Below are 25,662 nucleotides of genomic sequence, written 5' to 3' on the forward strand. Positions count from 1 at the left end.
CTACTTTACTATCTCATATAAATAAAATTCTATATTAAAAATAAAACAGACTTCTACAAATATTTAACTTGCTTTAAAAGTTGTTTGAATTTTCAGAATTCTAAAAGCTACATTCATTGCTAAGCAATTATAGCTTGGCTGTCATTCCTTTATGCAACTGGGTAAAGGTAAAAGTTTATAACCAAGAAGTTACAGGCATATGCTAAGCCTTTCTTCTCTTCTGCTTTTGTTCATTAACTTTTTTTCTTGATCCTTCCCTCTCTTCTCGAGAATTATGATTTGATTTGAAATAGCAATGTTTTAAGAGAAATGATAAGCCAGTAAGAATATGTCAATTCTAAGACTATTCTCCCTCCATCTTTTAATTTATTGTACTAATAGAAAATTACCACCCATTTTAATATTCAAAGCATATGATTTTTAGTTATATATTGTATTCTGTAACTCCTTGTCTAAAAGATAAATGGAATATTTTATTTTTGGAAATTGTGTAATTTTTCTGGGGACACTTATTTGAAATTATATTTTCCTTAATCTGTGAGATAATAAAAAAATGGGAGATTTTTAAAAGTAATCACTACATAAATTTTATGTAGATTTGCCAGAGTTAAAGCTCTAAAATCCATGCAAAAAGGTAGTTTTTAACCATAATTCTGAAAGACAATTATTCTGAGTTATGTGATTCACATATATGCATGTTAGACTATAATCAAAAGAAAGCTGGGTGTCTAGAATATGCAGAATGTAATAAAGATTACGATGAGGTTCTATGTTCTAAATATTACTAGTTAGTTTAACCACCTCACTTCCTAGTTTCTAAAGTTGATTGTTAATTTCAACGATGTTTTATACATGCTTTGAGACCACCTTTTTCTAACTGTATCCTTTCCATTAATATTAAACAATGTAAACACGAATTGTTTCTAAACAAATATCTTCAGAGAGTTTAGTCCAAATAACACTCGTTGTCAGGCATTTCTCTGAGACCTGTAAAAAGACTGGGATTTTGGAAGCAGTTTTAGTTCATGCCATCTTCCTCAATCAAGCTTTCACACAATTACTATTTGATTATGAAGTGAAGTATCTCACTGTGCTGGGGGCCAATTAGTCATGCCAAAGGATCAGACTGGTGGCTTTCCTATAAGTCTTGATCTCATTCTGTTCTTTCTTACATGAGAATGCACCCCAGACAGATCCTATACCTCCGATAAAACAGGTGGTCAGTTCTTCTTGGAGTGTGCAATCAGACTAGCAAGTGTTTCTTTCTAGACACATTGTTTTCTGAGGGAATTCACAGAGTTCTGGGCACAGTTGAACAGCCTGCTTTCCAGAAGGAAATTCCACTCCAAGGTCCTTACGCAGAGATATACCAATGTTTCTCTACTTATTAAAATGCCCTGAATTTTCTCAGTGCTTCATTCAATATAGTCACTTCAAAGTGTTACTGAAACCAAAATACTCTCTTTTTGTCATCTAAGTTCCAAAATTTGGAGAGGACTTTTGAGATAATTTGCCATATGACAGATTATTTGCATATCTCTAGAATGATGATGATGATACTTATAGGTTCTATTTTTGAAGCTATTCATTTTTTAAAGAATATATGAAGCTACTGGAATAAGTACCCAGTCGACACTCACTTGAATAGATGTTAGTGTAAACATGATACTTAATTTTATCTCTGTATTCAACCATTGGTTACCAACTCAGAGGGCAAAAGTTTTATCTGTCTATGCAGAGGTAAATCCTAGTACCCCATACAATGTCCACCTCAATAATAGTAAATACTCAATAAATATTGGATGTATAATTGAATGTTGACTATATTGCTAGTGATGGAACAATTCATTCTCAATTCTGGTGTCATGTTAACAAAACAAAAATGAGTCCAGTATTTTTTGTTGAAGAAAAGAGGATGTGAGTGGTGGGAAACAGAGAATGTCTATCCTTTCTTATTTTATATTACTCCGCTTCCAAAATAATGCAACTTGCCAATCTTCTATCACCACCATGCTTATGTTTTCTCTTTGTGTGTCTTTGGTCCACTTAGTTTTCCTATTCTCAAGTTTTGATTGACCTTGTATCCAACTAAAGAAACATATTTTGGATCATTATATACTGTCTTCAATTATTTGCAAATACAGTGTGATGTACATACTGATACTGAATTAACTCTTCAGAACAAGACAGAACAAGTTTACCATATCTAACAGACATGTGGTGAGAGGAGCACGGAAGTCCATTTGGTTGGCTTATCAGTTTTATAGGACCTTGAATATTGACCAGGCCAAACAGGCTTAGTACTTCCTTCCTTCTCCCTAATAGTTGTAATTGACGTAAACAAGAAGCTCCTGACTTTTAATATCTAATGATAAAATGGCGAATTGGATAGGGACAATGTAGCATTAGAATCTAAGGAATGTCTGCAACTATTAAAGTTCTGTTTCTTTAATTATACTGGGGATCCCAGTGCCTGTATTTAAATAACACAAATTTGGAGCAAAGGTACATGCCTTACAAAGAATGTGACATTATTTATTGACTTTCAAACCTGGCAAAGTGCTTTGAAAACAGGTGAAGACAGGCACTTAGCTAACACTGGCATGAAGTAAGACCATACTGTACAGCACAGTGGTGATGCAGGGTGGTTATATATGTGTCATTAAAACAAGGTTTTGCTTTGTTTTGTGGGCTTCACTCATTAAGAGAAATGATTACAAACTGGTCAGAATGCTTTTTGGAAGAAAAAGTGTGTCATTTTCTGTTACAGAACAGCTACATAGGTCTGTGCTACTAGCTCCTTTTGCTAGTAGTACCTAGAAAATGGAATGGACTCCAGTCTGCTAGAGATACCCATTGAATGGTATTCACTGAGATACTGAAATGTTACCCCAGTCAGTTGTTTCCTCTTTTATTCTTCTATTAAAACACATAAACAGCACTTCAGTAGAATTGAGTGCAATGGTTAAAATAGAAAGGCATGGTTAAACAACTGACTTCTGAAAAGTTGCGCTATCTCCCAATATTTTTTTTTCCTGTGACTGGTTTCTTTGGACTCTTTATAAATGGCTGATGGGAGTTTTCTACCAGAGTGTTTTTGCAAGTGCTCATGGACTTTTGACACTCTGCGGGAATTCAAATAGAAAAGGAGCATTTTATAATCTATAAGAATGCGCTTACTGTTTTATAGGAGGTGAGTTTCATAGCTGAGGATGCAGTGTTTCTCGTTTGTCATCTGTGTGATAATTTTCCAGACTGTACCCAATCTGCAGTTCTTACTAGGACAAAAAATCCGGAAATCAGTAAGAAACAAAGCTCTAATAAAGAATGCTGAATCAGGCCCATTACCACCACACTAATTATGCAGGGAACACACAGTACTATTTACAGCGGACCTTTCTGAGACCTAACCGTAACATTAAACTCAGAGTCTATTCCAGGAGTAGGCGAGTCTCCATAAAAATTTTATTTATCTTGAAAGGCAAATGCTTATTCATTGCCTAACACTGGAAGACATGGTCACTCGTACATCACCCTCCCTCAACATCGTTAGATACTTAGATGACCAGTAATTCTTAACTGTGTCAGCAAAGTCGGTGAAAGGATCGGTTCTACAGGGAGAGAAGAATCCTATCACTTTATGGAGACTGGATGGGAGGAAACTGAATGGAGGGTGGAGTGTGGGGGAGCTGTGAGCTGGGGAGAAGAGCTTGAGATTTGTTACTGAAATTAAATGTGCAAAGAAAAGCTGGGTTTCTCTAGACCTTCGTAATTCTTAGTACTCGTGATGCATTGGATACCCTCAAGTAGTTATCCGAGTGCCTGCGTATTTATTTCAGTTTTGGGTGCGTGTGTGTTGGCGTGCGTGTTTGCCGAATGTAGTTTTCCTGGCAGCGGCTTGCACTGGGTGTACGCGTGCATATATGTACGGTGTGAATTAATTACATATTGAAAACATCTGCATTGGCGGCGCCTGCAGTCCCCGCGGGATGCTCGGCTCCGTCACTTGGTGTTAGGACCACTCGGAAGGCCTGCCAGCCGGACGCCCGCTTGTGGCTCCCGGGGGGCCTGAGCTCCGGAGCCGTACCATCTCCATCTGAAGGGGAGGGACGCGCGGCCGGGAAGCATCCGAGCGAAAGGGCTCTGCCTCCCGCAGCCGGGGTGCGGGGCGGCCAGGGCTGGAGCGGGGCTCCCAGGCTGCACGGCGAATTCCCCAGTTCAGCCCCGCCCGCGGCCCCCCGCGCGGGCGGACGGACCCGGGGGCGGTGCTGCCTTCTCCCCGCGCTCCCAGGGCCGGCGGGCGCTGACGGCCGGCGGGTCCGGGAGGCGGCGGCGGCGGAGGAGGAGCCGGGGAGGGGCCCGGAGAGGAGGGCGGCGCGGGGCGGACTCCTGCGCCCCCGCCCGGCTCTGCGGGCGCTGCTGGCGGCGGCCCCTGGCGGCCCGGCTGCGCGCTCGGCTCCGCCGCGGGAGGTGCTGCCGCGCGCCGCGCCGAGGCCGTGCGTGCGCCGCCAGCGGGTCTGCGTGCTCCTCGCGCGCTGCCGGCCGCCGACGGGCCGCCGGAGCCCTGCGCGTCCGCTGCCCGGCGGCGAGGGGCGCGCTCGCCCGCCCAGCCCGCCTCCCCTGCTCTGCAGCCCGCGCTCCTCGGGTTTCCTCAGCGTCCTCTGCTGTTTCGGTGTTTTTTTTTGTTTTTTTTGTTTTTCCTGAGAGGGAGAGGCGGGGGAGGCGTCCCCTCCGTGCCCCCCCCTTCCTTCCCGGCTGGGATTTCCTCCCCCGGCACCTCACTGGCTCGCGGAGCGGGCGGCGAGCCCCGCACGGAGCAGAGGGAGGCTACGCGCGCCCCACCGCCCCGCGCCCGCGAACTGGAGCCCGGGGCCGAGGGGCGCCGCGGAAGCGGGAGCGGCTCGCGCACAGCCCGTCGGCCCGGAGAGCCCCCCGGCGGCGCGGCCGGCGCCTGTCCGCAGCGAGCCCACGGAGCACGGCGGCGGCCGAGGATGGTGGCGGCTCCACGCGCCGGCTGCGGGGCAGCGCTGTGGCTGTGGGCGGCCAGCAGCCTCTGCAGAGCCTGGACGGCGCCCTCCGCGTCCCGTAAGTAGCCCGCGGGCGCGCCGCGCCGGCCCTGCCGCAGTGGGGCTCCGCTGCCCGCGACCGCGGGGTGCGCTGGCGGCCTCGCGCTCGGCGCCGGGGGTCCCCGCGCCACGCACTTGCCGCCAGCCCGGCGCCCCGGCTCGGGGGAGAGGGTTTGACGCCGGGGATGGTTCTGGAAAGTTGTCCCGGTCCTGGAGGCTGGTTGACAGCTGCTTGGTTAGAGCGGTCAGTGTAGATGGCAGCTTCTCAGGAGTTCCTCTTCCACTTAGGGGGTGTGTGTAGGGCGAGGTGACAACATTTTGCCGAGGTGGGTCCGTGAATGAAAAGACTGGCAGCAATAAGTTCCTCATTTTTATTTATGGTTTTAACTTAAATGAGCACGAATTTGGGGATAACGGGCATATTTTAAACAGTTTGGGCACCTATGGACTCCTTTTTGCCCCCCCCCTTAAGTTAATGACCGTTTATTACTTGCTTATTAAAATGGAAGACAATCCAGTATCGTAACTGAAATTGCTTTAATTCTTTGCAGTTTGCTGTAATGCAGTGTAGGACTTGAGACAGTCGGTGCAAAGCATCGGTCATAGAGTAATGAACAGATTCCTTAAAAGAGTTCTCAGGAGAATGATGTGGTCAGTGCGTTTGTCTGTGTATTTTAGCCAGCTTGGGGAAAGAAAAAAAAAGAGATTGCTCATGTTTTCTTGGCGTTAGAAAGAGTAGAAAGAAATGGAAGATTCCAGCGCATCTTCTAAATGGTTTTTGGAGTGCACAGTGAACATCCAAAGGGGAAAGGCATGGTGGTGGCCTTTTGGGTTCAGAAAGAGTTAACACTAGGAAGATTGCCTGTAGGAAATCTTAGGGTAACATTCATAAGCACATTACTTGTTTCTGACAATGACTAAGTTGTTAGAGAATAATCATGGAGAGTTCAGAGTTTAAAAGTAACTGTATTCCATTTAGGGAAAAAAAAAGTTTAGTGTTTTCTAGATTCCCTGTGTGAAGTAAGTCCTATGTCTGTAAGATCATGGATGCATTGATGCATCTTCATCTATGTGTTAACGTTCTTGTTTCAGTGTGTAAATGTTAGTAAGAATAAGCATTGAGAAAGAACTTTGTAAGTTTTGCTTCCGAATCTACCACATACTGTTACCATACGGTGAACCAGGAGTACTGGTTGGGCATATTTTCCCAAGTGCGGTATTTGCTTCTCTTCACTTGCAAGAGAGGGAAGCCACTAAATGGCAATCTAAGTTTGTAATGAACGTGAAGACAATGTTATAGTTTTTTCACAAAACAGAATAAACCACAAAGTGATTTATAAATAGTATTTTATGTCAATTTTATAGATTTAAACAAACTCTGAGGATATAATGCTTGGTGTTAATATTTTCATAAAGTATGAGCTGCAAAAGATTCTGATGAAATTTCAGTTTCCATTTCAAGGTCTGGTTGTACAGAACTGCCACTTTTTTCAGAAAATAAACTCATTATAAATTAAATTTATTATATTCCCCGAATAAAGACCTCGAATCCAGGGTTTTTGCTGGGTTCTCTATTTCATCTTTCTGTATACATTAATTATAATGAATCAATCTGAAACAATTTATCAGGGGTTAAGAATAGCACACATGCAGCCATTGGGTTAATATATTTTTTAAATGTAAAAGTTGTTTCAGAAATATATTTTAGTTCCTACAACTTAGGATTCAGTGATAGGAAAGAGCAGAGACTATTACTTTTAAGATAGCTAATAATTATATTTGATTATTATTTATTTATCTAGTTCTTATTTCTCATTGTTTAAAAATGTGTAATGGCTTACTGAAAATGACTTTTTTCTTTCATTTGAATTTACATTGTGTGACCAAAACCTGGGAAGTTGCCCCACATCCTGGGAATTAATTAAATAATAAGAATGCAAAAGACTTTACTGATTAGAAAACCTCACATATTCAGTACTTTAAAATAAAATTATATTTTTACACTTACTGAAAAATTTTAGTTATATACAGCTCTGAAGAAGAATGATAGTTGTATTATTAATACTAAAAACATTCAAAGGAGGAAAAAATGGTAACTACACAAATCTAAGATAATGAACAACTCAACCAGGAGAGGTCATCACAAGACAAAAAGTAGCATGAAAATCTAGAAGTAATGTTTTTCTTTGGTACACGTTTTTAAAAATATGATGACTATGCTAAAACTTTCTGTCCCTAAATAACTTTTTAATGTGACGGACAGTTTCAGAAGATACAGTTAATATTTTTTTTCATTTGATAACAATATTATTTGAGATATGTATTTGCCTCTGGTTTATTTCTTCTCTTTTTGAAATGTTTATGAAAATGGTGTCATTGTTAATACTGTGCCTTTTACAACTGGAGAAAAGAAAACTTTAAAGAAGCTCATTTCTAGGATTAAGTAGAAATAGAATCTAATACCTTGGTGGATGGTGAAAATGAGGAGCTGCTGAGCTGATGGAATCATATACCCTCTCTTCTATTATATTTGCAGGACATATATAGAATTTAAGGAAAATATTTAACTTTCAGGGAATTGTATTTATTATATTTGAAAGACCCTGACAGTGCAGTTTTAAATGGTGAGAAGTTTGGCTGGCATTTAATGAATTCAATTTATTCTTAGAATATACTAAATTTTGGCTTTAAGTAGCACTTTCTGATAAAGGTCATTTTACATTTTTCTGTAAAGCCATTAAACTGTAAATTCACTGTCATATTTGAGAAATGTATTTTCAAGTGATCAAATACTTTCTAATAAACATTCTTACATATATAAATAAGCATATATAAACCCAAATGTACAGACACACACACCCCCAACACACACACCTATTTGGCAAAATCCTTAAAATATTTAAATATATATTAATGTAATATATAGATACATAATATTATTTAATATGGGATGTATATTGTATATTTAGTGTATATAAAATATGTGTATATTATCTATTTCATAACATTTTTCAAGGAGTTTAACTTGCTTACAAGTTTATAGATAAGTCTTTTCATACTTAAACAACAACATCAAAGCAATGATATATTGGTCTGTTTTCTCTGTCTTCAGTGCATATGCCACCTTAAAAGTAGTATCTGTCAAATAGCTGAGTTAAATGTAAAATATATAAATAAATACAAAAGCAAGTACTATTAGTTTATACCAAGCTTGAACATAGTGATGACTTTGTCTTAATAAGATTAATCTAAATAAAAACGTGCTTTAGGTCAACACTTAAAAAAAACATTGGTTGATAAAAGGTAGTATATTATTTATTTAATACAAACTAATAATAAGAAAGTTATTATTTACTCATTAGAGTGAAATATGTAATCCTGATTTCACGTAGGCACTGATACTTAGGAAGCAGGAATCTTGGCGTAAGTTTTCTCCTTCAACATCAATGTATGGAAAAATTGGCTTAAAAAAAATAACCCACAAGTTCAACATAGGTTTTTATTAACTTTTATACAGTTATAAACATATGACATATCACTTTTAGATAAGAAACATTGAAGTTGTTTGATGTGCATCATATTTTTAAAATTGCATTTCTTTTTTTTCTATTCTAAGTGCCTTATAGACATTTCAAGTTCTATAACTATTCTGAGATTTTAAATCACTTGTCTTTATAAATACTTGCAGAGAAAATCTTATTAAGTCTTTAAAAGTGAATGAGTAAGTTTTGTCTCATGTATACTTTTTATGATTAAAATGTAAAAGGAATTTGGTGTACCTTCCCTCATCTCTTTTTTAAGATTTTGAAAAATATTCTATTTGTTTTAAATGGTGTGCAGAATAAGGAGAGATTCTAGGCTCAGAAATTCTGAATTCAAATCTAGTGTGCGGTTATCTTAAAATTTCTAAACATATAGAGAAACAATTTCCCAATGTTGTCTGTATAGTGATTGATATTAATGGGAGGAAGAAATAAAGTATGTGATTTCAAAATTGTCCCATATCTAATAGATTTGAGAAGTGCCTTATTTGATCATTTATTGACCGGCAAACTTAAACAACAGAGTACTTAAAAATTTAAATGTCAAAACTATAATGTTATGGAAATAAAGTGAATGTTATATTTATATCAGTATCTGAAATTATCAGTATTTCTAGAGAAATATGTATTTTAAGAAAAGTAGCTATTAAGAAAATAAGGGATATTTCTATAATCACCTACTTTTTGACCTATGGAAGAGATTATATGTTTATTTTTGCCATTCTAATGTGGTAGAATGATGATGAAATGATCCTTATACAGCCTTTAACTTTTCAAATGAGAAACTTAAAAGCGAATACTTCTCAACAGCGTGATCAGTTAAAACACTGGATCTTCTTATTTCCCGGGATATATAGAACTTGTGTTTTTACTTCTGACGAACTAAAGATGTTGTTGGGAAATGGAGGTACTACCTCTTTCTCCATCCTAATGTTTCCTTTTATGTGGAAGAAACTACTTACAGCATTCTTAGCCTCTGTCTCTACAGTTCACTCTTTTCCTCCCATGTTAAGTAGAGTGACTTCCTGTCAGGTGTCTTTGGGATGAGGACCTAGCCCAGTTGTGCCCCTTCTTCCTTCCATGTGGCCTGCAGGATGTGTAGATTCTACTGAAAGACTTTGAAGAGTAGGCTATCTGTGCAATAATTTCTGTGATAATATGAGGAGCCTTATAGTGCTCATTTCTTCCTACAGTAGGATGTCTGTTTAATTTCAGAATTAAGGTTAATGTATCCCATTATTGCCACACATTTAAGCCCTATTCCTCTGGATCAGTAATTATTGTAGAATGCGTGATATTTGCTCTCCATCTGTGACTTCTTTTCTAATGAAGAGCTCTAGAGAAGAGAATGCTATTGATAATACCCTATCAAATAAAAAAATATTAAAATTGGCAATGATCTTATTGAGTTTTGAACTGAATAAACAGGAGAACATTTTTGCATGTTTAAAAAAACAGCAATGAAATTATTTTTTTCCTCTTTCATATTGAGTTGGGGAATTGGACTTATTCTGCGTAACTATGACCTAGAAATCCTCGTATTCATTAATTCATTCACTCATCATTTTTCTGCATGATTCTGTTTTAATGATATTTATTGTAATGAGACATTTAGGAAACCATTTCTTTCTCTATGGTCAATAACATTACCATTCTAAACACATCTTTGTTGCAGGCTTTCGTAGCTACACTTTCAGTTCCATCTTCCTGGTTTAAGTATCAGGTGAATTTGAAATGCCTTGAGTTAGCAGTTACTTCATGTCTATGTTCCTTCTGTAGAATCATGGAGAGTTAGATGATTTGGGTCAGTTATTCTAAAAAAGAGGAGTCATTTGCCCTTGGAAAAATAAGTTAGTAATATCCTCAATTGTAAATTTTTAGAAAGAGCTTGTTAAACTCTTACATAGTTCATTTTGGGGGTAGACTATTCATAATAACAGCTTGAAGCCACTGATTTTTTATAGCACTCCAGATTTTAAAACCTCCCCTGATAGTAAGAAATCTGGAAATAAAGATGTATTCATTGGCTCTGTATTTGCTTGCTGAAGACGTTATATTTTTGGTATACTGTAAAAGTGCTGAAGAAATACAGGAGAGCTCCTGAGGGCTATATTTTACATTTTCCTTATGATTTAAGTTTGTTTGAAATACTCTCATAATCATGCATAAGCAATATATTCTTTAATGTTTTCATGTTTTGGAAGGAGGCAAAATTAGTTCCTAAGAATACTTTGACCAGGAAAAAATATCTCCAAACACATATAAGGTTCTTTCTCCCTTTTGTAATATATTCACCCCCTGTTTTGTTTGCAACTGAATGGTGGTCTTAGTAGTCTGTAAATGTGTATCACAGAAAATGGCAATGTAGGTGCGACCTTCACACTGTCAGGTTCACTGAATCTGAGTTCACTGAATATTGGACTGAAGTTATATAAAAGTTAATTAAATTCAACAAGGATTTGCTCACGTCTATGCATTAGATGTCATGTTGAAAAAGCATGTGTAAAGAAAAATTTGTATCAACTCCAAATTTTCTATTAACTGCTATTACGATGTCAGCTATGTCATTCAATTGAAAGAAATACATGGGAAAAATAAATACATACACTCACAATTAATAGAACAGTTTATTAGGTAGTAAAATACCATGATTTGCCAAAGAAAACAGTGCATTTACCTTTAAGAATATTCTTTTAAAATAGAAGGTGCTTATTGTTACTTGTAAAACTACATGGACTCAAATGGTTATTTGGAACTAAAAACTGCATCACCCTATTCACTCATTTTTACTAGGCAGTCACCTCTTAATGGGAATCAAATTATTAAGCAACCTTATAAGGAGACATTTACCTTCATGTACTTGATGTGTCTTTTTCAGATAGTGGGCAAAACACAAGAACAGAAGAACTACATGAAAAATTTTCAGCCTAATTATGTCATATGGCAAAATTTAGGGGTATCATTTGTTTAAAATTTATTAATTACACATTAACAGTGGCCTGTGCTACAATGAATTACTTGATTGCTAATAAATATTAACTCAAAATATATAGATTCATATAGCATATTTGAAACATTTTTGGTTCAAACAAAATAATATGTCTGGAAAATCATGTATGAGTGTCAGTTTTTTCAGGTGACTGATTATGTTCTTAGGTTGATGTTTTTAATGTCATCCAATCTAAGAACACATGGTTGAGATTTTTTTTCTCCCTACTTTCTTCTTGTTTCTGTCCATAGTCAGCATAACACATGAGTTTAATGAGACTATCAGACACACGTTGCTATCATGGCATTTTTTTTTCAGTGTGTTTGAATATGGCCACAGAATCAAATATTTCCTGTCACAATAAAACAGACAAACTCTCATAATTCCATGAGATTTTATCTATAAAATAAAACTTTATTTTTTATTCCTGTGATATAGAATACTATCACCAGAAGTTTTCAGCTGACTTGTTAGTGATAAAATACACTCATTGTTACTTAAATCAGTTGATTCATGTTAAATGTTCTCATATGAAAAGAATATTTAGAAGAATTTATGCCTGCCTATAGTAGAAGAGTTTTTTAACGGTAGTGATGAACCTTCCAGTTATTAAATTTCATCCTGCCTCATGCACATCTGTAGTGTGTGTGAGTTTTATTCAAATACCTTAACATAAGTATTTCAGTGTCTTCTGGCTAGTCTAAAGCAGGTGCTAGTAGTGTTTATTAGGTTTTCTGGCTGTCTGGAGTGTGAAATTAAGAATAACCATTTTGTTATGTCAGTTGACAAAGATAATACTGGCAAAGATATCAGTGTGTCATAATTGGGTATTTACATTGCTTCTACTATTAAGAATGCAAAAATAAGTACCCTGGTTCAAATATTTGTTTACTGATGTGTTTATTTGTGTGGAATTAATGTCCAAGACTGGGCTGCTTAATCAAAGAGTTTTCTTTAGTAAACATTTTCTGGTTGAGTTCTATAAATTTGTAATAATTCACATTTTCAGCACTAATCAATGAGCATACTTTTCCAGAGCTCCAGCACACCAATAGACCTTATTATACTTAAACTTTTCTTTTTTTTTTCCAATTGATGTTAATAGGCAGTATTTGTTGAGTGTGGACTTCAGGTCAGATACTACTCTTTAGATATATTAACTCATTTAGTCCTTACAACAGTGCTCCAATTTGCAGATACTAAAAGCAAGGTGACTGAAAAGCTTAGCTTGCCCGGGCCACCAGTATAATCAATCCCTACAAACTGTGCTCTTAATCTTAAACATGGCACTGCTGGCTAAGTGAGAAATAGTATGTCATTGACTTTCAGTTTTCTGACTAATATTAAGTTTCAGCTGCATCTAGGAAACATTTTTAGAGTTAATTAACTGCTTTTATAGAGTTCTAGGGGAAAAATCCTGTAATGATGTTTTTACTTCAGTATTAAATAATAGTAGTAAATAATAAAATATACATTGTCTGTGTTCTTCATCATAAAGTGATTTTACAGTGTCATTCTGTTTTTTGGTACTATTACCATATATTTAGTAGTCATTTGATAGAAATATTTACTTAAAGCTATATAAATGTTAAAATGCTTTGTCAGATACAAATAAGAGCTGTTTTAAATTGGTTCTCAGGAAATTTTGCAGTCTGCTTCCAAAATGGTCATTACTTAGGTCAAAAGATGATGCCTGTGTATCTATAGCCATTTTTCGAATATTCATTTCATGTAATGTCTGAACTATAAAGCTTTTTTTGAGTCTTGGTAAGAAGAAAACTTTTTCTTTTACTTGAGTGTCATGGGGAAATACTTGTCACAAAAATATTTGTCAGTTCAAATATTTAAATATTTCTCATATCTATTCCCTGTTCTTTATTCCCATTGCCACAACTCTAGTTAAAATTATCAGTATTTCCTTCTAGGCATTAAGTTAGTAGCCTCCTAGAATGACTTGCTTCGAATCTTTCTCCTCTATTTTATCATTGATAGCTATGCCAGAAATACTTTTCTAAAACATAAATTTTGTCATAGTTTCTTACCTTTCTGGTTCTTGCCTGTCCCTTTAATGTGATCTCCCCAACCCAACATTTGTTTCCCATAAACTAACCACACTTAAATCCTTGTAGTTTCTTCAATAAAACTTCATGGATACAACTCCAATACAATAATCACATTTCTCTTAGGTCTCCTTACAGTCTGTTCTCTCTCTTTTGGAATACCTTTTCCTTTTTAATCTATGGTGATTTAGGGGAAACTCATTGGAGGTCCAAATCTCAGAACTTTGGAGAAGATTGGAGGTACCATTACCTCTCTGTGGCAATTTGGTCTAATCCCAGGCAAAATATTAAGAAGGCAATAAGCAATTTCTTTGCTATCTGTATTTCCAAGGAACAGAGTGATGATAAACAGTGCACATCACCTTCAGTTATCTGATATTAGAGTGAGAAATGACTCCAATTGCCAGTTACCCAATAGAAGGAAGGCAAGAAATGTATTTTTTAAAGGCCGAAACACAGAAACTTGCTTACCATTGCTTATACAGGAATATTAATACATCATTTCAAGGGAAATAATGAAACCATGTAGTGAAAGCTCTTTAACTTCTCCAGCCCACTTCCTATGTGGCTCTGTTTTACAGCATTTTCTGTATTTCACTTAAGCCATATATGGCTGGTCAGCCTCCTAAAAGCCAAGCATGACTGCCCTTTGTAAAACATGTTGTTTAAAAGCAATACCTGTAACCTGCATGGAAATCAAAGACAGATGTCAACAAAATAATTACTGTGCCTAACATGTACTTTAGAGTGCTTAAGATGTCAAAAAATCTTGTAAATGATAGAAGTAGTTGCAGAGTAACTTGATAATTACATGCATTTAAGTATAATAATCTAGCATATTAGTTGATATTGTGTGGAATGTTAGTGGATTTCTTTTTTTTTTTTTTTATATCACTCAAACATCCTTTGATAAGTACAAAAAATAGACACTTATGTTCTATTTGTTTAGATTTTGAATGACCTGTTTTCATCCTTACATTTGAAACATGATGCTGTGCCTCGACCATCAAATATGCCCCAGCCTGTAAGATTCTTGCCTTTTTAAAGCCTGCCAGTCCAGCAGAGCCATTTGAAATTTTATGTCCTTTACAGCTCTGCCTACTGATGACACAAGTTACTCCTTTATCTCTTAGCACACAATTTGCATGGCCAGAGACTAAATTTTGTTTTTAGGTTAATAGATACAAGGGTGTGATTATATCAACTGAGCTAGATTTCAGTAAACATCTTTTATCTTATGACACTATACTAGTTACATTGAATTTATATAAAATTAGTCAATTACTTCTGTGCTGGAATACTCAACGCATAAGGATATTCAAGAAATTTAAAGCCCACTGGTTTCATTTTAATACAGTTCTTCTTTTTATCAAGTTCTTTCTTTTACTGACACAAAATCTACATCCTCATAAATTCTGGCCATTAGTTCTAGTTGAGCTTTTAATGTAATAAAATCTTAATATTTACCCAATATTTTACTGCCATAAAGATTTGAAGATAGTTATTATTAAGTATGATTACATATAATTTAAAAATTTAGTCACTATTTTTATAGATAGCTAACTAATATCTCAAAGACTGTACATCCATTAAGAGAAAAGACAGTAATTTATGTTTACTTATATCCTCCAAATTAACTGTAGCATTTTTAGGTGCATATACTATGTTAAATAAATACAACTGAGTTGAATTGAAGTGGGTTAGTTTTGTAAATTCTGTATATAAATTGTGCATATAGCTTTGTAGCAACAAATATAGATTTCTTAATTATATTTCACAACTAAAAGCATTGTAATCAGAAGTACTGTCATTTTAACATTAGTTACAAAATGTAGTAATTTTTATATGATAAAAATGCCTTAAAACTGTCATGTCCATATGAATCCGAGAGCAGAAATGAACCAGGTTTGTATTTCAGAAGACTGTCACTCAGAGAAACAGTGCTACTAAAGTTCTTTTAATAGGTAGTTTACCTATCTACTCAATATGAAAGGTAACATATTCTTGAATTTCCATTTATTATCTACTCTTTGTTTAAAATATATTAGGAAAATATTACTGCCAACTTGAGTAGTCTCCAGTCCATTAAAACATGACAATATTACATAATTATTGTATACAATATTGTGAGGCATTTTAGTTTTACAAGGATTATATAATCAGCCAAAGTATAAATTTTAGAATTTAACATGTGTTATTGCACATTTTTAGATTATAGGTTGTAAAATTAGAGTAATGTATCCATTTTCAAAAAGGGATTTCAGATACTTGTTAATAGAAATGACTATTTCTTTTATCAAATTGACATCAATAGGGCTTTTTGTAAAATGTTTTCAGATCTGTTGTTCATTTATATGTCTATAATTATAGTATTTAGAGCATCTCATACTGTGTTTGTTTCTACATAGCAAACTTTCAAATGGCAAATGCACAACTGGTAGAGTCAGAGACAAGCCATGTTAAGAAATTGAAGTGCTGGCTTCCTGGAGTGGTCCTGTGACAACAGTTGCCTAAGAAATAGTTAAAGAGGGACTACTCAGAAGATCAGCATGTTTGGGAAAAAATAGTTGCCTAGGTTTGAAGCTAAAATTATTTCTCATTATTTTATTTCTTATACCCTTATAGGCTTCCACATAGCACATAAGTTTTCACCATTTTAGTAGGAAAAAATTGCCATGTAATAATATGCTTTATAAATCATACATCCTACATATGATTTCTTAACTTTCATTTCAAAATTATTTTAAGTGTTCCTTTTGTAATATTGATCTGAAAGTTACCTTAAATCTCTCTTTTATTGATTAGGCACGTTAAGATTTAAATTACAATCATTAAATCATCTCAGCTAGTCCTCAGTAAATTCATTCAGTGTGTGAATTAAGGAAATCCTGTCCGTTACTGTCCATCCTGACATTTTAGCTGGAACTTAAAGGAAAAGAAGGAAGTAGCCAAAAGTAGAAGGGGGAAAGAATGTTCTAAGCAGAAGAAAGACAGCTAACTGTGCAATTCTGACATTGGCCAAGTTGGTCCTCACTCTCATGAGGAGGTAGGTAGTGACTTTGGAATAAATTATTACAAAACATATAATTGAAAGGAAGTTTTAAAAGAGTAAATGACACTGCTTTATAATTTATCAGCAAATAGAAATTAAATCTTCACTGGGAGGAAATAAAAATAATAAACACTTATTATCTTTAATAAGAAAATAAAACATTTTAGCAGTTTTATTAAAAGTGGGCCTTAAGAAAACCTTACACTCCAAGGATGAACTTGACTACCAAGTCAGCTGTCTAGAATAAAAAGCATATAAATTGCTGCACATAGAATGCATGACATAGATTTGGGTGTAGGGATAAATTTTTCCTAAATATTGCCATTCTAAAACATTCAGTCTTTAAAAGATTTTGGAAAATTTCATCTGTTTCTGTTGTGCTTTATTTGTATTATAGTTGTCTTTAATTGATTATGTGAACTAAAATTACTACTTATAAAATGGCAAATTTGGTTGGTGAGACTTCACTGAAGAAACAAATATCAGAATACTCTAATGTGACTGTTTTATGTATGTATGAATGTATGTATGCACCATCCCTGAGTTTTAAGTACTAGGCATCTCTGTGGCAGGGTTCCCAACTCTATTTAATTATCTGTGGCAGGATGTCTTTATTGTCAAAGCTTATCTCCATAAAGTGTGAAATAAATAGTCCTTTACTATGATGAATATCCCATTCTGGAAGTTCCTAAAACAATGACCATTATAACCTAATGTCATATAGTCATGGCTGAAAATAGTTTTATACTAATTACGTGCTGAAAGATATTGACATTTATTTGGTAACAGTATTAAAGGTTTTTTTAAAAAAATACATATATTCTCTTGGAAAAGTGGTTATTAGCACAGACTTGCATGTCAGAAAGACTGACTTTGTTGTTGACTCTGTTCCTCAGTAAACTCAGACAAATCATTTAAACATTTGAGTCCCAATAGTCTAAATTAAAAATGGAGAAATAATAGTATCTACATAAAAGCCTTGCTGTAAGGATTAAATGCAGAATGTGCAGTGACTGATACACAATGGTAGATAAATTTTAATAACATATTTTGTTATTTTTGAATGCATAAGGTATTTATAGTTGCTGTAATACTGGACTAGTGTCTATAGATGTTGCAAAATCATTTGTAATTGCTTTGGATATTTATTCATAATTTAGTTGGGATGGTAAGACTTACATTTGGAACAATTAGCAAAGATACGACCAGTATGTTACCTAATTTCCATGTAATAACATGTAAATGGTCAAAAAGTGAGGGAATAATATAGTTCAGCTATATTCAGAAAACTTAATTGAAGAAAGTAATGCATATATAATGTACATTAATTGAATTTATAATTTGTGGTGTTATATGTAACTATATGTATGGTATTGCTATGTTATAGAGAGGTGTTAGTATTTAAGAATCATTTTTAAAAAAGCATACTCATGTTAAAAAGTGTGGCAGAAATTATAAAACAGTGTAAAATAATTAATCTTAGTAGAGACTGTTTTACAGTATAATAGGTATTCAATTACCTTACAAATGTTTCTGAAAAACCACAGCATTTGCAAATTAGAGAGCTTGTGGGCATGGGGAACGTATCCAAAAGCATAAATATTTTTACTCTAACTTGTCAGCCATATGTGCAGATGGTATAAAGCTTGTTTTCTGAAATGTGATGGAAAGTATAAAACAAAATTTGACAATTTTTTCATTTTGAATTTGACTGTCCAAAATAACTAGAAAGCTGGGAAATCAAGCAGTGGATATTATTTTAAGCCCCTGAAAATTAGTGTTGAGGATTTTTGAATACTCAAATGAAATTGTTTATAGACATTTTTTTCATTATTAATGAGAACATTTCACTGTCTATTAAAATAGATCACTATGATAAACTCTGCAGATTATAAAAACTTTAGAGATGGTCTCTGTCCTGAAGGGTTTTACAAATTCTAGGATGGTAGAAACCATTTACAATTTAAAGTTTAAAATAAACGAACTTACCTATAATAAAGCTGCATGATTTCCTTGCAAAGGCCCAGACAAAATTAGCAATTACATACTGCTATAGATACTGGAGGTGTGAACTGGAAATGCTAGGATCATGAAAATGATGGAGAAAGTTGGTCACTGGAAAATAATATTCTGAGACATATTGTAAAGCCCTAGCAATAGTTCATAGTGAATTCTTGTTCTGTGTACTAGGGCTCAGGAGAGAGCCATCTACCAGACCCCAAATGGGCCCCACCTTTGTAGCCAGGCTGAGGCAGTCCAGGTGACTTTATCATATTGTATCTGAGATTGGAAAGTATATGTATTGGGTATTTATTGGCCATAAAGACTTACAGACACAATATAGTCAGCCAACTTGGAAAATGTTTGTGTCTTCCCTGCCTCAAATTTTGAAGTTTCTTTTCAGTAAAGGGAGGACAACTTCAACTTTTTTTTTAATAGAAAAAGAATGACAGAGTTGATAATGAAAATCAGTACTCTGTTTCTGCCTCTGGAAGCTTAAAACAATGCCTACACAGCTCTCATGGTTTACCTTCCTCTTACCTTCCTGTTATTCCTTTGCCGCCTTCTTCTGCCTACTTCCATCAAACAGGAAGATAAGTAAGGGGAGGCAGAAGGGAACTTGGTTACACTAGTGAACGAAAAATCACTGGATTTGATTACTTCATAATAAAAATTAGAAATAAGAGAAAATATTCATGACTTTTAAATCAAATAATTTGTTCTTTCTCACCAGATATTAGGCATAAAGAAGTTAATGCCACTTTCTCTTTGAAGATTAAATTCATTATTCAATACATTGTCATGAAACATTTAAATCCCAGAGAAATTAAGGACAATTGGACAATAGTAATTCCAAAATATTTTTCAATGAAGTCTAATTTTTAACTATTGCATGCTTTAATATATACTTGTATATATAACATGTATTTGTATGTTATGTTGTATGTACACAACTTTCAGAAATGTATCTCAATTTTTATAATTGTGTTGCAGTTAATATATATTGCCTAAATAATTTTACTATCCAAACAGGACATTTGTTTGGTTATTTAAAAAAATTATTTTGTTCCTGGATGATATTGTTTTCATGAGATCATTCTAGACCCATTTAGAAACATTAGTACTAATATTTGCAATAATTCCATGATACTTAGTTTAGAGAATTTTGCTAAGGAGAGAAGTAACTTTGATCATGTAATACATATATGTGTGTTATTGAAACAGCAGGTATTTTTAAGAGGCAATTTCCTAAATAACCTGTATTTCAAAGTGTACAATTTATAGCTGGCTTTAAAGGTAGTAAATAATATTGAATATAATTATAACATACTTTCACATAAAAATATCTTATTGATATTGTAACTCTAGTTATAGGATACTTGCAGTTATTTTTTAATGTGACTAATGGTAATATGCCTCGGATTTTTAATTGTTTATCTTTGGCATTACTGTGCTCTATATTTCAAAATTTTTCTCATTTTAGTAAGATTTCAATTAGTTGAATTGCTACGTACTTTGGGACGGCTAGTGGCTGAGTTTTGTTAATGATGTATGCGTTTATAAAATGCTAGTAAGTCTGTGGATTTTTAGAAAATATACCTTCTATTCTTATTACAGTGGGTTCCATGCCAGTGATTTGTTTTTAATAAGGTTATTTCAGAATTTGAGTAATATACCACTTCAAACAGAGAGCATTAGAGAGGTTGATATATACATATATATATTTTATGCTTTCAATATATTTTCTGCTTAACTTTTTAACACCGACCATACATCAAAGGCTTAGCTGTCAAATTTGACATAAACTATAGCCCATAAGCGCTAAATGATTATATATCTATAAAAAAAACCCTGTGGTGTCTATATCTGTTTCTCAGATTATAATTCATATCACAGATCATAGTCTGTGCCAAAGTATGTTCCTTGTTCTTTAGAAGATGATCAGTTAAAACACTGGCCAAGAAGAGGTTATCCATGGATGTTTGTTGGGCATGAAGTACTAGTCAACACTAGCTATTATTGGAGCTGGTAGTGAGGTATGTAAAATACATGAACTTCATAGAACAGCACTTCTCACCTGCTAATATGCACATGAACTGCCTGGCAGAGTCTGAATCAGTAAGGTCTGGGTGGGACTCAAGATGTGGCATATCTAACGAGGCTCCCAAGAGATGCTGATGCTGAGTGGTTTGGGGATCACACATGGAGGGCAAGGTTTTAAACTTGGAATCTGTAAATGAAAGATTCATAATAGATTTCTTGCTTATTTTGAAATTAAGAGGTTCACTCTAGATGGGTAAAACTGAAAAAAATGTGTAATCATTATATCACACTATTAAATATTATGGGTGTAAACAGAAGGTACAATAGTTTAGTTAATGGTATAGTTTGGGGGAAAACATGCGAAAAGATAAATACTGGGCTATAGTTGGGTAGTCTCATACAATTTCTATAATTTCTCTAAATTTTAGTTTTATATGTATAATATTAGAGAATTGAACTAGATTTTCTTTAATGTCCATTATAATTGAAAAATACTATGATTCCAGTTTCTTAGGCATTCCAGTCTTAGAATGGAATCTTTTCCAAACCTCAGTCTTACTTTTATCTCTAACAGGAGCTTTGGGATAGACTCTCAAAGGTGTTTCTGAAATTTGAGTAATATTAAGCATTTAAAATGCTTAACAAATTGCCTTACTGGTAACAAGTGCTCAGTTAATGTTAATTGTTAGTAATATTATTATTAAGAAATGGACAATCAAATCCTAAAAGTGAAGTGATTTGTTCCAGGACTTAAAGCTCTCTAAAGGTATGCTAAACAACATTATAATAATAAAATAGCTACATAATTGATAATTTACTGGAAATATGCTTTCTAAGTAAAGCCAGTCATTATTATAGAATACCACAAAGGAAGAAACAATGGTTGCCTTTCTCTATTAAATTTCGTTGAATTCTACAAAAATCAATCTAATCTCAGTTACCAAAGTACTTTCAGCCTCATGTTTGACAAAGTGTGTGTGTATGCACTCCTTTTTTGTTCTAATATGACAACAAAAATACTGTTTACTGGTATGCACATATCTCCAAGTTGTCTAGTATGATGCCATGTTGTAAATATTCATATACTGACATAAAATCATTTATTATTTATGTATATTATTTCAACTTATGGACAGAAAACTCTATTTCTGTACATGAGTAAAGGTATAGAGAAAGGTCTAATAAGGTGAGCAAAATTGATCAGTGTACTCTCTGAATAGTAATTGAGTGTGATTTTTCCATTGTATATGAGCAGAAATAGGCATATGAGGCATGATAGATGGCTGCCAATAGTCTTGTTATCCTCCTCCTGTAAATTGCATGGCATTTATGCCAATATATTGAGTTTTTCCATTTAAAAAAGACAATCAGGGTCAGTCTTTCCCATAAAATCGACTCACAAGAGACTGCAAGCATTGCTGTTGACATATTTTAATCTTAAGTTGTTCTCAAGAGGCTTTGAATGTCAGGAAATGATTACAGTGGTGAAGTTATGATGAAGAGGTGTGATAACAGCTTTGCTCTAAGTCTAGGTAGTTTAGCATTTAGGGATATTAGTCTGGTTCAGTGGGGTTCCAAGGGCTGTTTTAAGGGAGTTCATGCTCTGCTCTCCCAAAGGACTAGATTTCACAGAAATTCAAAATTGGTTTGTTGGTTCCTTTGGTCTGGTTTGGTTAAGTTCTTTAGCAGGAAAGGCCTCCTAATAGATTAATGTCCACATGCTAATTCTCTGAATTTGGGAGCAGGTGGAGGCAGTTGAGAGCCTCACATTTGTTTATCCTCCAGGACAGCACTCATTTAATATTCAGCGATTTGATTTCTCCCGCTGGTGTACACTGGTTTTTGTGGCTGGTCAGCTCGATGTGTCAAAATAGCAGGGTTACTGTTAATGATGAATTCATGAGAACTCCGTCACAATCAACGGATGAAACTTTTTAGTACTATGTTGTGTGACTTAAGATAAAAGTACTCCACATCACATGGCTGTTTCTCATGGTGGGACTTATAACTGATTACTACAGGAAAAACAGACTTTCAAACCTTGAAATGGGGGAAATGTCAGCAAGCTTGAGTGGGCTATATACCAACTACCCTGTCATTCACATGTGTCAGGTTCATAACTTTTCTTTGGATTTCTGCCATGGACATTCCTTGTAAAGTCTTATAAAAGCAGAACTATAATATTCCAAAAATCTGCAATATGAATATTACATTTAGATTTGCCTGGAAACTTGTTCTTTCTTAAGACTAGTAAATAGTTGAGTGGATATTTTCCAATCATGAAATTGTTCTAGAAGTATAATTTTAAGTGTTCTATCAGCCCATAATATATACTTCTGGAAAAATAATACATTATATTTAAATAATGTACCTGCTACATGAAAGACAGGAATGTTTCATCTGTCTTTAAGAGCATATGGGGTATGTGATTTCTCTTTAAATGTTCTTGGCATTTTTTCTTTCCTTTACATCTTCTGCTGCACATAAAGAAATACTTAGTACTTGAAAGAAAAATGTGAGCCTCTTGTTTTTATTATTATAATGTGAATTAAGGTATTTAAAAATTATTAAGAGTCCAAGAAAGATGAAAAACAAATATGATTTTTTTAAAAACAGAATCTCTAATTTCATAAAAACACTCATGGAAGAGTCTTTACTAAAAAAAAAATTATAATTTTTGTGTAAGACAGCATAGCAGTTTGTCAAAAGGTAGGACCAAGGATACTCTTTTTGGACATCATGTAATTATAATTTAAATTAAATAATTTTAAATAAAATTGAAATTTAAAAGTAAACTATAAAAATTAAGTAAGGGAAGACCACATTATATCTAAGTATATAATACCTTAAAAGATTACTGAAAGATCATCTAGTTATTTCTTCATGTGCTATAGTCAACTATATTTATTATATTGTGGGGAATTGTTTTTTTCAAATTACGTTTAATTTTTTTCTTCAGTTAAATTATTTTTATTTTACAAAGTACATTGCTTTCATGTGATGAAACTAAAGCCTGATGTATTGCATAATGTAAGGAAAGCATCCCAAGATAATAAACATTCTTAAGTTCCAAAACTGTAAAACTTTAGCTATAAATTGATGACAAATGTCATATTGTCATTTTAGTATTTTTCTTCTGGGAATTGTACAAGAAAATAGGTGTGAAATGATATTTTTCCAACTTTCTTTACTCTGTGAAGAAATATAATGTATTTTGTGCATTGAATTTTAAATTGGGTATGGAAGGTCTGAAGAATGCATAATTGTTGATAGTTCACTACAAATGTGAGTACATGATTTTTATCTCAATTTTTTAAAAATGATTTGACTTTTCGTATTGATTATGTTTTTGTTGTTAATACTGAGAGCTTAATGCATTACAGTGTTGGTTTCATACAAGCGATCTTTTAATGCTGCTGTTAAATTTGTAAATAATTAAATAATGAAAATGGCTATAAAATGAGTTAGATATTGAACAGTACACACTATCACTCACATAAATTAAGGAAAATTATGGTATATGACTGAGAAGTAGGACCTTTGAGTACCCAGATCTTGGAGTCCAATTTCAGTTTGTCTGATAAACAATGTATATCTGATTCACAAGTCTGATTCTCAATCTCTCTGAGATATACATGTGTGTATGTGGACAAAGTTTATTTAGTCTACATTATGAAGAAAGCTATTGCTTGCATAGTTAGAATTTCTTTATAAATTAAAGTCATATGGAGGTGACATAATAATTTGAAAACCCTTTAAAAAGCCCATTTATATGAAAGCAGTCTTAAGAGGAAAGTATATAGCAATCCAGGCATATTTAAAGAAGGAAGAACAAACCCAAATGAATAGTCTAATGTCACAATTATCAAAATTGGAAAAAGAAGAACAAATGAGGCCTAAAGTCAGCAGAAGGAGGGACATAATGAAGATCAGAGAAGAAATAAACAAAATTGAGAAGAATAAAACAAAAGAAAAAATCAATGAAAAAAAGAGCTGGTTCTTTGAGAAAATAAACAAAATAGATAAGCCCCTACCAGACTTATTAGGAGAAAAAGAGAATCAACACACATCAGCAGAATCAGAAACAAGAAAGGAAACATCATGACGGACCCAATAGAAATACAAAGAATTATTAGAGAATTCTATGAAAACCTATATGCTAACAAGCTGGAAAACCTAGAAGAAATGGACAACTTCCTAGAAAAACATAATCTTCCAAGACTGACCAAGGAAGAAACACAAAATCTAAACAAACCAATTACCAGCAAAGAAATTGAAATTGAAGTGGTAATCAAAAAACTACCCAAGAACAAAACCCCTGGGCCAGATGGATTTACCTCGGAATTTTATCAGACATACAGAGAAGAGATAATACCCATTCTCCTTAAAGTTTTCCAAAAAATAGAAGAGGGAATACTCCCAAACTCACTCTATGAAGCCAACATCACCCTAATACCAAAACCAGGCAAAGATCCCACCAAAAAGAAAATTACAGACCAATATCCCTGATAAACGTAGATGCAAAAATACTCAATAAAATATTAGCAAACTGAATTCAAAAATATATCAAAAGGATCATATACCACGACCAAGTGGGATTCATCCCAGGGATGCAAGGATGGTACAACATTTGAAAATCCATCAACATTATCCACCACATAAACAAAAAGAAAGACAAAAACCACATGATCATCTCCATAGATGCTGAAAAAGCATTCAACAAAATTCAACATCCATTCATGATAAAAACTCTCAGCAAAATGGGAATAGAGGGCAAGTACCTCAACATAATAAAGGCCATCTATGATAAACACACAGCCAACATCATACTGAACAGCGAGAAGCTGAAAGCTTTTCCTCTGAGATCAGGAACAAGACAGGGATGCCCACTCTCCCCACTGTTATTTAA

At 34.7% G+C, this 25,662-nt stretch overlaps 1 protein-coding gene across 1 annotated transcript in view; it reads left to right on the forward strand.

Annotated features, from left to right (window-relative positions):
• The first annotated feature begins 3,170 nt into the window (after nucleotides 1-3,170).
• CNTNAP2 (contactin associated protein 2) overlaps nucleotides 3,171-25,662 on the forward strand; it is a 1,980,972-nt gene continuing 1,958,480 nt past the window's right edge. Inside the window, exons 1-3 of the mRNA XM_057504985.1 lie at nucleotides 3,171-3,193; nucleotides 4,017-4,645; nucleotides 4,708-5,085. Coding sequence (XP_057360968.1) covers nucleotides 3,171-3,193; nucleotides 4,017-4,645; nucleotides 4,708-5,085 — 1,030 coding nt within the window. The remainder of the gene's footprint in view (nucleotides 3,194-4,016; nucleotides 4,646-4,707; nucleotides 5,086-25,662) is intronic.

This window comes from Manis pentadactyla, chromosome 7 (assembly GCF_030020395.1).
Source record: "Manis pentadactyla isolate mManPen7 chromosome 7, mManPen7.hap1, whole genome shotgun sequence".
NCBI classification, from domain to species: domain Eukaryota; kingdom Metazoa; phylum Chordata; class Mammalia; order Pholidota; family Manidae; genus Manis; species Manis pentadactyla.